This window comes from Loxodonta africana, chromosome 4, assembly GCF_030014295.1.
Source record: "Loxodonta africana isolate mLoxAfr1 chromosome 4, mLoxAfr1.hap2, whole genome shotgun sequence".
Taxonomy (NCBI): Eukaryota; Metazoa; Chordata; class Mammalia; order Proboscidea; family Elephantidae; genus Loxodonta; species Loxodonta africana.
The window spans coordinates 122,371,350-122,385,641 of record NC_087345.1 but is presented as its reverse complement, the minus strand read 5'-3'; the positions used below and the strand labels follow the sequence as shown (position 1 = coordinate 122,385,641).

Sequence of the window (14,292 nt, the reverse complement as noted above, 5' to 3'; positions counted from 1 at the left end):
AGCCATAGCTCTTAACCACTATGCCACCAGGGTTTCCTACACACACATGTATAAATACGTGCATATATATATTTTTTCCCTTCTTTGGATGTTACTTTTCTTTTTTGACAGACTATTTCTCATCTGGAATCCCTGGGTGGTGCAAATGGTTAATGTGCTCAGCTGCTAACTGAAAGGTTGGAGTTTCTAGTCCACTCAGAGGCATGTTGGAATATGGCCTGGCAATATATTTCTGAAAAATCAGTCATTGAAAATGCTGTGGATCACAGTTGTACTCTGATACATGGGGGCTGCCATGAGTCAGAACTGACCCAACAGCAGCTGCTTGCTTCTCATCTTTCCAACTTGTAATGTTAGGGTTTTTCAGATCTAGGTCTGGGTCTCATTTTTCTCGTTTTTAATATTCAAACTAGATAATTTTATTCACTTCAGTGGGCTCAACTGCTATTTTTGTGCCAAAGATTCTTATATATTTAACTCATTTTTTTTTTTCTGAGCTTCAGGTACTTGTATTTGAACGTCTCACAGTATGTCAAAGCTAATGTGTTAAAAAATGAATGGGTGACAATGTTCTTAATCTGTTCTTCCTCCAGTCATCTCTTATTTGGTAAATGGAGTCTTTGTCCACCCAGTTGCTCAGTTCAGAATCTGGGATGCTTCCTTGATACCACCTCCTCCCTTCTTCGTCCTTACTCTGTATCAAAGCCATCACTAAGCACTTTTGATTCTACCTCTAAAATACAGCTTATATTTGTTCACTTCTCTCCATCTGCCTACTTTCTCTCTAGTTCATCACTACTCTAGACTTGCCTGGCTTACTTCAATTGTATCCTACCTGCTTCTTCCAAGTTATGCTCTTTCCCTTTCATAGAATACTCTATCTAGTGATCTTAACACACGAATAGATCATGTCACTCTGCCAGAAATACTTCACTCCTATGCTCACTGTGGAAACCCTGGTGGCACAGTGGTTAAGAGCTATGGCTGCTAACCAAAAGGTCAGCAGTTCAAATCCATCAGGTGCTCCTCGGAAACTCCATGGGGCAGTTCTACTCTGTCCTATAGGGTCGCTATGAGTTGGAATCAACAGCAACAGGTTTGGTTTTTTCTTTATGCTCACCATGCCAAATATCACTCGCCCTCTAGTTTCAGCTTCAATACCATTTCCAGACATTGTTAGTGTGAACATAGATGTGTCTCTAACTCTACCTGTACTTAAAACTTGTCATGCAAAGGAGGATCTATTAATGATGTGGGTCCATGAGGCCAAGAAGAATCTCGGAGTACTGCTTTATTTCATGTCATCCCAATTTAGATTTGGAATTGGAGTAGAACAGGACAACTGTGCCCTGCATTTATTTAGCACATTCTTTTATTTTGTTTTGTTTTTAGAAATATTAAAATGCCATACCAAAGCATCATAGCCATGATACTCCTAGCCCATTTGGAAGTGTTCAGGATCACACTTAAATTACAATAACAACCACAACACAAGCCATTATTTTTGTGCACCTGTGTTTTCCTGGTGCTTTATATCTGTTTCCACTAGTCCTCATAAAAGTCTTGCAAAGCAAGTTATTTGTGACACTTTAGAGAAGGAGAAACCTAGTTTCAGGAAGGTTAAGTAATGTGCTCAAGATCTCATAGTCATTAAGAGCTGAGTTCAGTTTGAGCTTAGGTTTATCTGACTCAAAAATCTGCCCTTTCTGAAAATGTTTTACATTCTACTTTGGTGAGTAGCGTCTGGGGTCTTAAAAGCCTGTGAGTGGCCATCTAGGATGCTCCACTGGTCTCACCCCTTTGGGAGTAAGGAAGAATGAATAAAACTAACGATAAAAGGGAAAGGTTAGTCCAAAGGACTAACAGACCACATCTACTATGGCCTCTACCAGACTGAGTCCAGTACAACTAGATGGTGCCTGGCTACCACCACTGACTGCTCTCACAGGGATCACAATACAGGGTCCTGCACAGAGCTGGAGAAAAATGTAGAAGAAAAGTCTAACTCAAAAAGAAAGACCAGACTTGTTGGTCTGACAGAGACTGGAGAAACCCTGAGAGTATGGCCCCCAGATGCTCTTTCAGCTCAATAATAAATTCACTCCTGTGGTTCACCCTCAGGCAGAGATTGGACAGGCCCATAAAACAAAATGAGACTAAAGGGGCACACCAGCCCAGGGGCAAGGACAAGAAGACAGGAGAATACAGGAAAGCTGGTAATAGGTAACTCAGGGTTGAGAAGGGAGAATGTTGACATGTTGTGGGGTTGTTAACCAATGTCGTAAAACAATATTTGTACTAACTAATGAGAAACTAGTTTGTTCTGTAGACCCTCATTTAAACTACAGTAAAACAATAATAATAATAGTAATAAAACTCTGCCCTTTCTAATTCTTGTGAGCCAACAGTAATGGATAGTTGCTTTCTACAGTCTTAAGGATAATTTGGGCTCTTCCCTGATAATGTCACGAGCTGTTAGGCCTCTGAGCAGCTCCAAGGGCTTCTATGAAGGCAGAGGTTGAGAGTATATAGAGAAAGTTATTTCTGGAATACATAACCTCATTGTATGAGGACTCTGCATCTAATCCCAACTGAGGACTATGAGCAGTGTTCGCCTGTGAGAGTTGTTATACACCAGCCAAGTTAGCCACAAGAACACTGACTAAACCAGTTGCCATACAAGTAGGGGTCTGTCTAAAAGTAGATTATGGACTAGCAGGCTACTTCTTTCCCCTCTGGCTCTAAAATTCTATAATCTCAAAACCCATATGAAGTTGGACCCAAGGCATAGAGCTGAATTTTTGAAGAAGCACATTTTAGAACATAGGCATGGACCCATGAAATCCAGTTGAATACTTTTCCACATGCATAAATATTTTCTTCTTTCACGTTTATTGCAACTGCAAATTCCTGTTTCAAGAGCAACTCGGTGATTCATGCTGACATGGCTGTCAGTGGCCTCAATATTCACAGATAATTAAATGAGAATTTAAAAAGGTCTCATTTTTGTTTTAAAGTAATCTTGATGGGAATTAAACAGGTAAATTATTTTCTCCTTTCCTGAATTCTGAGGAGGAGGGAATAGCAGGGACAAGAAGATGTACACTTTGACCTACTGGTTCTCCCCAATTACCCTTTCTCTCTTAGACATTTTGCTTTGGATCTTTCAGTCAACTGCAAGTCCATAACTAAGATGTCATTTTTCACTGAATTCTATTTTGTTATTTTTGTCAAAAGGTAAGTTCGAACTCATGAGTGTGAGAAAATTGATCTTGTTGCTAATGGGATGTAGTTGAAATAAGCAGTTTGACTGACTTCTTCACTCCCTTATATTAGCATTGCTACTTTTAGATAAACTATTCCTGAAATGGTTAGTGTAGGAGGATGGGTTTAGTCTCGTATCTTTTCCTTTAAAGTACTCAGAGTGAGAGATCCCAGAAGGATCAGTTTTCTCACTTGTACTGAAAATGTCACTCTAACAGTTATCTGTCTGCACAGTCAAGTTTTGAGAAATCTTTTGAATTTACCGCATTCACACCATTCTCCATCATGGTGCTAAAAATGACTAATGCAGCCTGGAGACTGGGAGAGACTGTGATAGCTGATCATCTTTTCCAATCCTACACTAACACTCACACATACACACATTCTTAGCTGACATTATGCATCCTTAAAGGTTGAAAATATCCTATGTGCTAAATGGAATGCTGAGGGATGGGGCAGTGCCTGAACATAGAGTATTGGTTTCATTATGCTTGGTTCCATCAAAAGATTGGTCTTTGACTGAATAGACTGATCTTGTTTTTGCCACTGTAATGTTTGAGTTAATTTTACATTTAAAAATAATCCATAGCATTAACATATTCAAATAACTAATTTTATCATCTCCTCATCCCTGAGAAAAGTGAAGTGCAGCGCTCACCTTAAATAGGAAGCAGCCGCATTATAGAAGTAATGACCTACCTAAAGCCCCACCTATGGTCAGTCCCTCCTTTTAGTGGCCATAATTAGTCACCATAAGTCAGTATAGGCTCACTAGAACCAAATCATCTGAATTTGTCTTATTGCCCTTTTTTGAGGAGTACTCTCCTGATGGTGAATTCAAGGGGTTGTCATAGACGCAGACATATCCTACTTCCAGAAAGACGTATGACAAAGTCTATGATGTCATTTAGGGCATGATGGAGAAGTATGTGGGCTGAAAGATAATAATTAGGTGAATTGGTAGCTGATTACATCCAAGAGGGTATGATTAATTGATTGTCATTAACTTGTTAATTTTCCACAAGGCTCTAATTTTGGTACTGTCCAATTTAACAATTTCATCAATTACCTGGGAGAAGTCTACCAAATTTGCAGATGGCATAAAGTTAGTAAAGAAGTAAGGATTAGTAATTCACTGGATGACAGAATCAAGTTTCAAAAATATCTGTTATTTAGGATGACGGGTTGACATTTATTAAGGATAAAGGTAAAGTCTTGCATTGAATTAGAAAAAAAATATTGTGATGTGTGGCGCTGAGAGGAAATGCTAAAAATGAAAAAAAAAAAAAAAACTCCCTAGGTTTTAATTGACCATAAGCATAGTGCAACTACTAATAAAATCAACACATTCTCTGTTGGGATTCAGAACAAGAGGGTCCAGTTTGATAAAACTAATATATCTATCCCGGTTGTGCCTGTCTTAAGTATTGTATTTGTTTCTGGAAATCACATTTTAAGATACTGACAAGTTTGTTGTTTGTTTAATGGATGGAGGGTCCTTGATAGTAAAAAATAGGAAATCTTGTGATGTGAAAAAACCGAGGATGATTTGTTTATAAAATAGAAGGGGATCCTGATAGCTACCTTTAATAAGCTCTTACTTGTGTCACAGATTATTCTAAATATTGCTTGTATTTAATCCTCAGAACTACATAATGAGGTACTTGTTGTCAATGCCGATATGGAAACTGATGCAGGTAAATTACCTGGATTCAAATCCAGGTGGTCTGACTCCAAAGCCCACTCTCTTAAAAGTTGTACCACATTATTTCTCCAAATATTTATCAAATGGTTGAAGAGCTGGTATGCGAATAAAAAACTAGACTTACTCTGTGGAACATAGCTGATTATCAAGAAAGGGCAAGCTCAGGTTATATCTCAAAGTCAAGAATTTCTCTTGGCACTGGAAGGTGCCTAGTGCATTATCTAGTTTTTGGTACAAAGTTAGACTAGATGACCTCCAAGTCAACATCCAAATCTAAGATTCTAACTCACTGGGCTATAATTTGATGTAACGCAGTATTATTGTGAACATAAAACAAAACAAAAAACCTTATTTGAAGCAGTAAGTTAATTAGTGGTAGTTTAAATGGTGTTCCCTCAGGCACAAGTTTAGAGAGTGTCCTGCCTCACGTCCCATCTTGCTAAGATGGCCTCACTGTGTGTCCTTGGTAACCTTCAGCATTGAACTCTGCCAAAATTATATAAACTTTCGTTTATCTATCTTTGGACCGTGTCTAGAATATTATCAATATTACCTTACATAAAAACCCCAATCCGAGGAAGTTATGTTACAGAAGTAACAAATGTCACTAAAAACCCTTTTCACTGGGGGACTCCTAATAGCTGCTTGGTGTATTGAACTCAATGTTGGCATTAGTTTCAGAATACTGAGGTTCAGATCTCTGTCAGATGCTCGTTGCAATGACTGGGGCACTCCATTTTCTCTTTTATGCCTTAATTGTTGCATATTTAGAATGCGGGCGATATTACCACCTTTTACAAGATTGTTGTAATAAATGTGAAAATGCTATGAAGGTTCTCATTAAATATTTAAATTTGCAAGGAAATCTATTTGCAAGAGTAGTTCTTTAAGCAAATATATGAACATTTTAAATTTATGTAAAAGACAAACTGGTGATGATATTTGAATTTGCAATTCTTCTAGAATATGTCAAATCAGATCTGATTTAAAAAATGAATTTTTCAGCAAATTTTCAGAAATATCTTTATTGAATAATGAGAAGAAAGGAAACAGGTATTTAACACCTAAAATGTTTCAGGTACAGATATAGGTAAGACTTTTCCAGGCTTTCTTACAAAATCCTAATACAAGTGCTTTCTCCCTTGTTTACATTACCAGAGAAGTCAGCAATTTGCTGCAGTTCACAGTTATGACATTTTGGATCTGAGCTCTTTAAGAAATGGAACCATGCTTTTGCCTGACTTTCTCAAATAACTATGAAAAGGAGGGAGTTTGATCTTGTCAAGCACCAATCAAGGGTTGATAGCTTTGCTCCTTAGAACTATGCTATACCAGTCACTGAATTTATTACTCTTAATTTTATTACTTTCTTGTGTTTGTAGAAGTTTTATGAAGGCTTGGAGGTGTTTATCTTGCTTGCCCCAGAATCCCCGGTACCCAATATGGTTCCTGACACAGAGTAGATTTCCAGTATTTCTTGAATGGTGATCTGGTATTAAAAGGAATTTCTTATTCATTGCTGTTGTTGTTGTTAGGTGCCGTCGAGTTGGTTTCGACTCATAGTGACTCTTTGCACAACAGAATGAAACACTGCCCAGTCCCGTGCCATCCTTAAAATCCTTGTTATCCTTGAGCCCATTATTGCAGCCACTGTGTCAATCCACCTTGTTGAGGGTCTTCCTCTTTTCCACTGATCCGGTACTCTGCCAAGCATGATGTCCTTCTCCAGAGACTGATCCCTCCTAACAACATGTCTAAAGTAGGTAAAACGCAGTCTTGCCATCCTTGCTTCTAAGGAGCATTCTGGCTGTACTTCTTCGAAGACAGCTTTGTTCATTCTTTTGGCAGTCCATGGTATATTCAATATTCTTCGCCAACACCACCATTCAAAGGTGACAATTCTTCTTTGGTCTTCCTTATTCATTGCCCAGCTTTCACATGCATATGATGCGATTGGGTCAGGCGCACCTTAGTGTTCAAGGTGACATCTTTGCTCTTCAACACTTTAAAGAGGTCCTTTGCTGCAGATTTGCCCAATGCAGTGCGTCTTTTGATTTCTTGACTGCTGTTTTCATGGCTGTTGATTGTGGATCCAACGAAAATGAAATCCTTGACAACTTCAATCTTTTCTCCGTTTATCATGATGTTGCTCATTGGTCTAGTTGTGAGGATTTTTGTTTTCTTTATGTTGAGGTGCAATCCATACTGAAGGCTGTGGTCTTTGATCTTCATTAGTAAGTGCTTCAAGTCCTCTTCACTTTCAGCAAGCAAGGTTCTGTCATCTGCTTAACGCAGGTTGTTAATGACTCTTCCTCCAATCCTGATGCCCCATTCTTCTTCATACAGTCCAGCTTCTTGGATTATTTGCTCAGCATACAGATGGAATAGGTATGGTGAAAGAATACAACCCTGACGCACACCTTTCCTGACTTTCAACCAATCAGTATCCCCTTGTTCTGTCCGAACAGCTGCCTCTTGATCTATGTCAAGGTTCCTCATGAGCACAATTAAGTGTTCTGGAATTCCTGTTCTTCGCAATGTTATCCATAGTTTGTTATGATCCACACAGTCAGATGCCTTTGCATAGTCAATAAAACACAGGTAAACATCCTTCTGGTATTCTCTGCTTTCAGCCAGGATCCATCTGACATCAGCAGTGATATCCCCAGTTCCACGTCCTCTTCTGAAACCAGCCTGAATTTCTGGCAGTTCCCTGTTGATATACTGCTGTAGCCGTTTTTGAATGATCTTCAGCAAAATTTTGCTTGCATGTGATATTAATGATATTGTTCTACAATTTCCACATTTGGTTGGATCACCTTTCTTGGGAATTGGCATAAATATGGATCTCTTCCAGTCAGTTGGCCAGTAAGCTGTCTTCCATATTTCTTGGCATAGATGAGTGAGCACTTCCAGCACTGCATCTGTTTGTTGAAACATCTCAATTGATATTCCATCAATTCCTGGAGCTTTGTTTTTTGCCAATGCCTTCAGACAGCTCGGACTTCTTCCTTTAGTTCCACTGGTTCCTGATCATATGCTACCTCTTGAAATGGTTGAACATCGACTAATTCTTTTTGGTATAATGACTCTGTGTATTCCTTCCATCTTCTTTTGATGCTTCCTGCATTGTTTAATATTTTCCCCATAGAATCCTTCACTATTGCAACTCGAGGCTTGAAGTTTTTCTTCAGTTCTTTCAGCTTGAGAAATGCCGAGCGTGTTCTTCCCTCTTGGGTTTCTATTTGCAGCTCTTTGCACAAGTCATTGTAATACTTTACTTTGTTTTCTCAAGATGCCCTTTGAAATCTTCTGTTCAGTTCTTTTATCTCATCAATTCTTTCTTTCGCTTTAGCTGCTCAACGTTCGAGAGCAAGTTTCAGAGTCTCCTCCGACATCCATCTTGGTTTTTTCTTCCTTTCCTGTCTTTTCAATTACCTCTTGCTTTCTTCCTGTATGATATCCTTGATGTCATTCCACAACTCGTCTGGTCTTTGGTCACCAGTGTTCAATGTGTCAAATCTATTCTTCAGATGGTCTCTAAATTCAGGTGGGATATACTCAAGGTCATATTTTGGCTCTCGTGGACTTGCCCTGATTTTCTTCAGTTTCAGCTTGAACTTGCATGTGAGCAATTGATGGTCTGTTCCACAGTTGGCCCCTGGCCTTGTTCTGACTGATGATATTGAGCTTTTCCATTGTCTCTTACCACAGATGTAGTCAATTTGATTTCTGTATGCTCCATCTGGTGAGGTCCATGTGTATAGTCGCCGTTTATGTTGATGAAAGAAGGTATTTGCAATGAAAAAGTTGTTGGTCTTGCAAAATTCTATCATTCAATCTCTGGCAATGTTTCTATCACCAAGGCCATATTTTCCAACTACTAATCCTTCTTTTTTGTTTCCAACTTTTGCATTAAAATCACCAGTAATTATCTATGCATCTTGATTGCCTGTCCGATTGATTTCAGACTGCAACAGCTGATAAAAATCTTCTATTTCTTCATCTTTGGCCCTAGTGGTTGGTGCTTAAATTTGAATAATAGTCGTATTAACTGGTCTTCCTTGTAGGCATATGGATGTTACCCTATCACTGACAGTGTTGTACTTCAGGATAGATCTTGAAATGTTCTTTTTGATGATGAATGCAACACCATTCCTCTTTGAGCTGTCATTCCCAGCATAGTAGAGTATATGATTGTCCGATTCAAAATGGCCAATACCAGTCCATTTCAGCTCACTAATGCCTAGGATATCGATGTTTATGAGTTCCACTTCATTTCTGAGGATTTCTAATTTTCCTAGATTCATACTTCGTACATTCCAGGTTCCAATCATTAATGGATGTTTGCAGCTGTTTCTTCTCATTTTGAGTCGTGCCACATCAGCAAATGAAGGTCCCAAAAGCTTTACTCCATCCACATCATTAAGGTTGACTCCACTTTGAGGAGGCAGCTCTTTCCCAGTCATGTTTTGAGTGCCTTCCCACCTAGGAGTCTCATCTTCCAGCACTATATCGGACAGTATTCTGCTGCTATTCATAAGGTTTTCACTGGCTAATACTTTTCAGAAGTAGACTGCCCGGTCCTTCTTCCTAGTCTGTCTTAGTCTGGAAGCTCAGCTAAAACCCGTCCTCCATGGGTGACCCTGCTGGTATCCGAATACTGGTGGTGTAGCTTCCAGCATCACAGCAACACACAAGCCCCCACAGTATGACAAACTGACAGACATGAGGGAGTTCTTATTCATAGAAGTTAATTTTTCCATAGTTTGAAATAGGTAAGTTATACTTTTTTTTAATAAGAGAACACAAACCAGTACGTTTGCTATATTAAATGGAGAACTGTATGTATTTTTGAAAGTAGGAAAAAGAAGCTTGTGGTATTTTCCTTAAAATCAATAAAAGCAAATTAAAATAAAATTTAAGCTACATTAACATATTAGAACAAATAAAGAAATAACTCCATGGATTTAAAATACAGTAAAGACAGCTAATCATCACTTGCATCCTGTCTGAGTTTTCCACCAGCACATGTTACCAAGAAGTATTACTTTTTATATTTGCATAGGGAACTTTTTTGTTTCCAAGGTCATTGGTTATTCAACTCACATTTTCTCTTTTGCTGCATAGGCATGATTTCTGGTAAATTGTGTAGGAAAAGGATGATATAGATACTCTGTTCCCTATATTTACAGAGGACTTACCTTTTCTGAGGATTATCTATGCCACTTATGAGGCATTATTGAATATGGCCTCACTGAAAGACTTAGTAAGAATATAATGACCAGTTTGTTTTAAAATACACTAAAGAAAGCAGACAATGTTTCATGAGCAGTGACATTCTGTAATTACCTCCTCCTATCAAAAGAAAAACAATTCCCAGAAATTAATGAATACAACAGGAGTCTATTTCCTATCTTAATTGCAAAAGTTGATCAATTAAAATAAAAAACTACACCGGCAAATCCCCTCTGTTAAGGTTTTGTCTTCCAATTCCTAAGCCATCAAACCAATGTGTATAAGCATACCATGATCTTATTTTAACCTTCTGAGATGAGATATACCAACTCCACCAGCACTGCTCCCACGAAACAACCAAATCCATTGAACAGTGACAAAAAATTCATAGAGGTTCCTCTGAGACTACTTGGAACAAATCTGTATGACAGTACAGATACTGAGAAAAAAAAAAGATTGGAATTTAGAACATTTTCCCTAAAACACCTTACAGATATTGCCCAAATTAGTACTGATCATACCTCAAATAAAGTTTACTGGTAGGGTCAAAATTTGAGTTGGACTTTATTAAGGTTACTATAGTAAGATCTATTACAATTTACAGATCTCTATAGGGAAGAAAATATACCTTTGTACAGATTTTAAAAGATTTTGATTCGTTGGTTCGGTGTCTCAATATGATCACCCAAATTTCACATTAGTTTGGTAATTTGAATATTTCTGTTGAATTTTGGATTGAAGTAAGACCTGCACTAGATAGTATCGTGACAATCTATTAATAAGATCTATGATTCTGTGATTCTATGAAAATTATTAGGTTCCTTGTGGAAAACTTGAATTTATCATATAAAATTAGGATAGTGATTAAAAGCATGAGCTCTGGAGTTAAATAAGGTTGTGCTGAAATCCTAGGTCAACAGCTTACTATCTCTGTGACTTTAAATAAATTACTTAAACTCACCCAGCCTCAATGTCCTCTTTTATAAAGTGGGAATGATATCATGATATCATTACCCACTTTGCAGAATCTTACCTGCTGTAAGGCACATAAAGTGCTTAGCACAAAGCTTAACTTCCAGGGACTGAATAAAGGTTAGTAATTTCCATCATGTCAATCCTACCAAACCAAATAAAAAAACAGCACCTACTTTTTGCAAAGCCTATGCTAATAGCACCTACTTTTTGCAAAGCCTATGCTATGCCCTTTAAATGCACTATCCTGTTTAAGAAGAGAGCACCTAGAGAGAGAGAGACAATAATGAACATCAGGTCTCCAAGATGGTTGTTTTCTTCCAAGTCTTCTGGGAGTAGGAGTAATAATGACAGCAAAAGGTTGGGAGAAAATCATGGAGGAAAATTTGAAAAAAATTTAATTAAAAATATATTTCTTGAAATCAGAAATAATAGATGAAAATAAGCACATTTCATTTAGTGTGTGCCATATTAACACACTTAAGATATGTGTGATGATCTTAGGGATACATACTAAGACATGATATTTATTATAACATGATATCTGGGATTTGCTTCAAAATTATACGGTAATGAGAAAGCAGGATATGTGAATGAGGGTAAGGATCAAACAAGTTTGGCTGTGAGTTGAAAATTGTTGAAACTGGAAGATGGATACATGTTAGTTTATTATCCTAATCCTTCTTCTTTGTGTATGTTTAATATTTTTATAGTAAAAGTATAAACATGGCCTGGTAAAAAAAATTGTAAAGAAATTCATTAAATTACATTAACAGTTTTAGCTTGGAGTGGTTGAATTATTGGATTTTAATTTCTTCTTCTTACTCTTCTACACTTTACAAATTTTCTGTAATGAGAGATCACAAATAAATACTAAAGTTCACTTTTAAAAGAAAAGGAATAATAGAGAACCAATGTTTTTGTAAACACTAAACCATTAATTTCCTTTTCTGTAAGAAGAGACAGATCTTATTCTCTCCTCCCTCTCCTCTCAGGTTAATGTTATGTGTTAACTTGGCAAGGCTATGATTCCCAGTATTGTGTCATTGTCCTCCATTTTGTGATCTGATGTAATTGTCTTGCATTTTTTGGTATTATGTAATTATGTGTTGTAAATCCTAAACCTCTATGTGTTAATGAGGCAGGTTTAAGGTAGGGTGTATCTTGAGTCACACTCTTCAGTGAGTCATGTTACATGCTTACTGAAGTTACCACTTTGCTCATATAAAGGAGTTTCCTTGAGGGTATAGGCTACATCTAACATATGTGAATGCTCTGGCAAAACTCTCTCTTGTTCTAGATCTTGCATTTCGCTCTGCATCATCTGACCTTCGGTTCTTGGGACCTTGAGCCAGCAGCCTGCATGTGACCTGGTGATTCTGGGATTAGCCAGCTTCCGCAGCCCTGTGAACCAGCAGCTTATTGTCTGACTTGATTTGACAGCTTTCGCAGCCCTCTAGGCCAAAAGCCTGCCATCTGACCTGCCAGTTTGGATTTGTGAGCCCCTGCAACCACGTGAGTCAGGAGAAACCTCCAACCTGATGCCTGACCTATGGATGTGGAACTTGCCAGCCTCCACAACCACGTGAGCCATTTCCTTGAGATAAATCTCTTTGTATACATATACTTCATTGGTTTTGCACCTCTAGAGAACCCAGCCTAAGACAGTCTGGAAGCCTTCTGAAACCTGTTCAGCATCATAGCAACATGCAAGCCTCCACTGACAGATGAGTGGTTGCTGCACTTGAGGTGCACTGGCCGGGAATCAAACCTGAACTTTCCACATGGAATGTGAGAATTCTACCACTGAACCACTAATGCCTCACATACATAATATAAATGTCTTCATGTTCCTTTCTGCATTGATCAAACATTTTGGTTTTTCTTTCCGTGTGTCCTCTACATATTTCTATTTATTCATCCAATGAACATTAAAAGGACTCTATATTTGTGCTCCAGGAAAGTTGTCGAATACTGAACCTGAGGGTAGAAAAAGTATCAGTATATCTCTCCTGGATTTAAAACTTCCAGAGGACAGAGATTTGTACATTACTAAGCACACTGACACTTTGACACTTAATACTACAGATACTGCTTGGAGATGATGATAATGGTGGTGATAGATAAAATACCACAGAGAATGGCTTCTAAGATTTAGCGGCAAGGTGCAGTGAGCACTATAGCTCTCCTATGCAGTGGTGTTCAAATCACTGGCAGGAGTGAGAGGCCAAGCCTTCTAGTTTTTTAAGGAAGGTGCAAATGAGGATACAAGGTAAAGGCCAAAGAGGCTTTGGAGAGAAATGATTCACAGTTCTAAAAAGAACTTAGCTTATGAACTTTCCTCTCTATAAATATGAGGAGAAAAACAATGGGCAGAAAGACTAAGTAGGCCTATTTCTTTCACTGAGAAAAAGTAGAATATATAAGCCCATTATTACTATGCTAGTTAATTATTAATCCTATGCTTTTCTCTTGCTAGAACTTCTGGTGCAGTATATAATTCATGAACACATTTTGCCAGCTCTCTGCCTGCTGGTTAATCTCTCTTTGGTGTCATTTTAGTTGTTTTGAAAGTCTCTAGTTCTCTTTTATAGGACTTGGCGTTTTAAGTCCTCGTATCTCCATTTTCAGGCATCTACTTGCATGTTCTGATCTTTTTTCAACTTTAGTGATCATCAGCTTGATTTTTTAGGTTCCAAGATACTTCTTTGAACCTGTTAAAGTAGAGATATTATCAACAAGTCTGTCGCTATTCTAAAATTTTCATTTTACTATGAAGACACAGTCAGAGTGTATGTGAAATCCGGTCTTCTTGCCAATGAGAGCTAAAAAATGTCTCTCCAGGTAGTGGCTGCTTAGTGCTTGGAAAGATGCTACATCACAGCATATGCAGAATCTACAAAATCTAGGATCACAGCCACCTTTCTAAGGCACGGGGTATGGGGACTCATAGCTGGAAATTACTTTTATTCCAATTGTTCTTCTTAAACAGTTAAAATAACGTTTACTGTGCTTGGTGAGAAGTTATCGGGAACATGTGGAGGACAAGGACTGCAGTCCCCTGAAAATAGATGTTTCTCTTATTGCTACTTTCAGACCATTATTTCTTCCTC

The 14,292-nt window shown here is 38.0% G+C and overlaps 1 protein-coding gene across 1 annotated transcript in view; it reads right to left on the bottom strand.

The window, feature by feature from the left end:
* Positions 1-14,292, bottom strand: part of SLC15A5 (solute carrier family 15 member 5) — a 110,938-nt gene that overhangs the window by 36,368 nt on the left and 60,278 nt on the right. Inside the window, 1 exon segment of the mRNA XM_010600214.3 lies at positions 10,515-10,646. Coding sequence (XP_010598516.1) covers positions 10,515-10,646 — 132 coding nt within the window.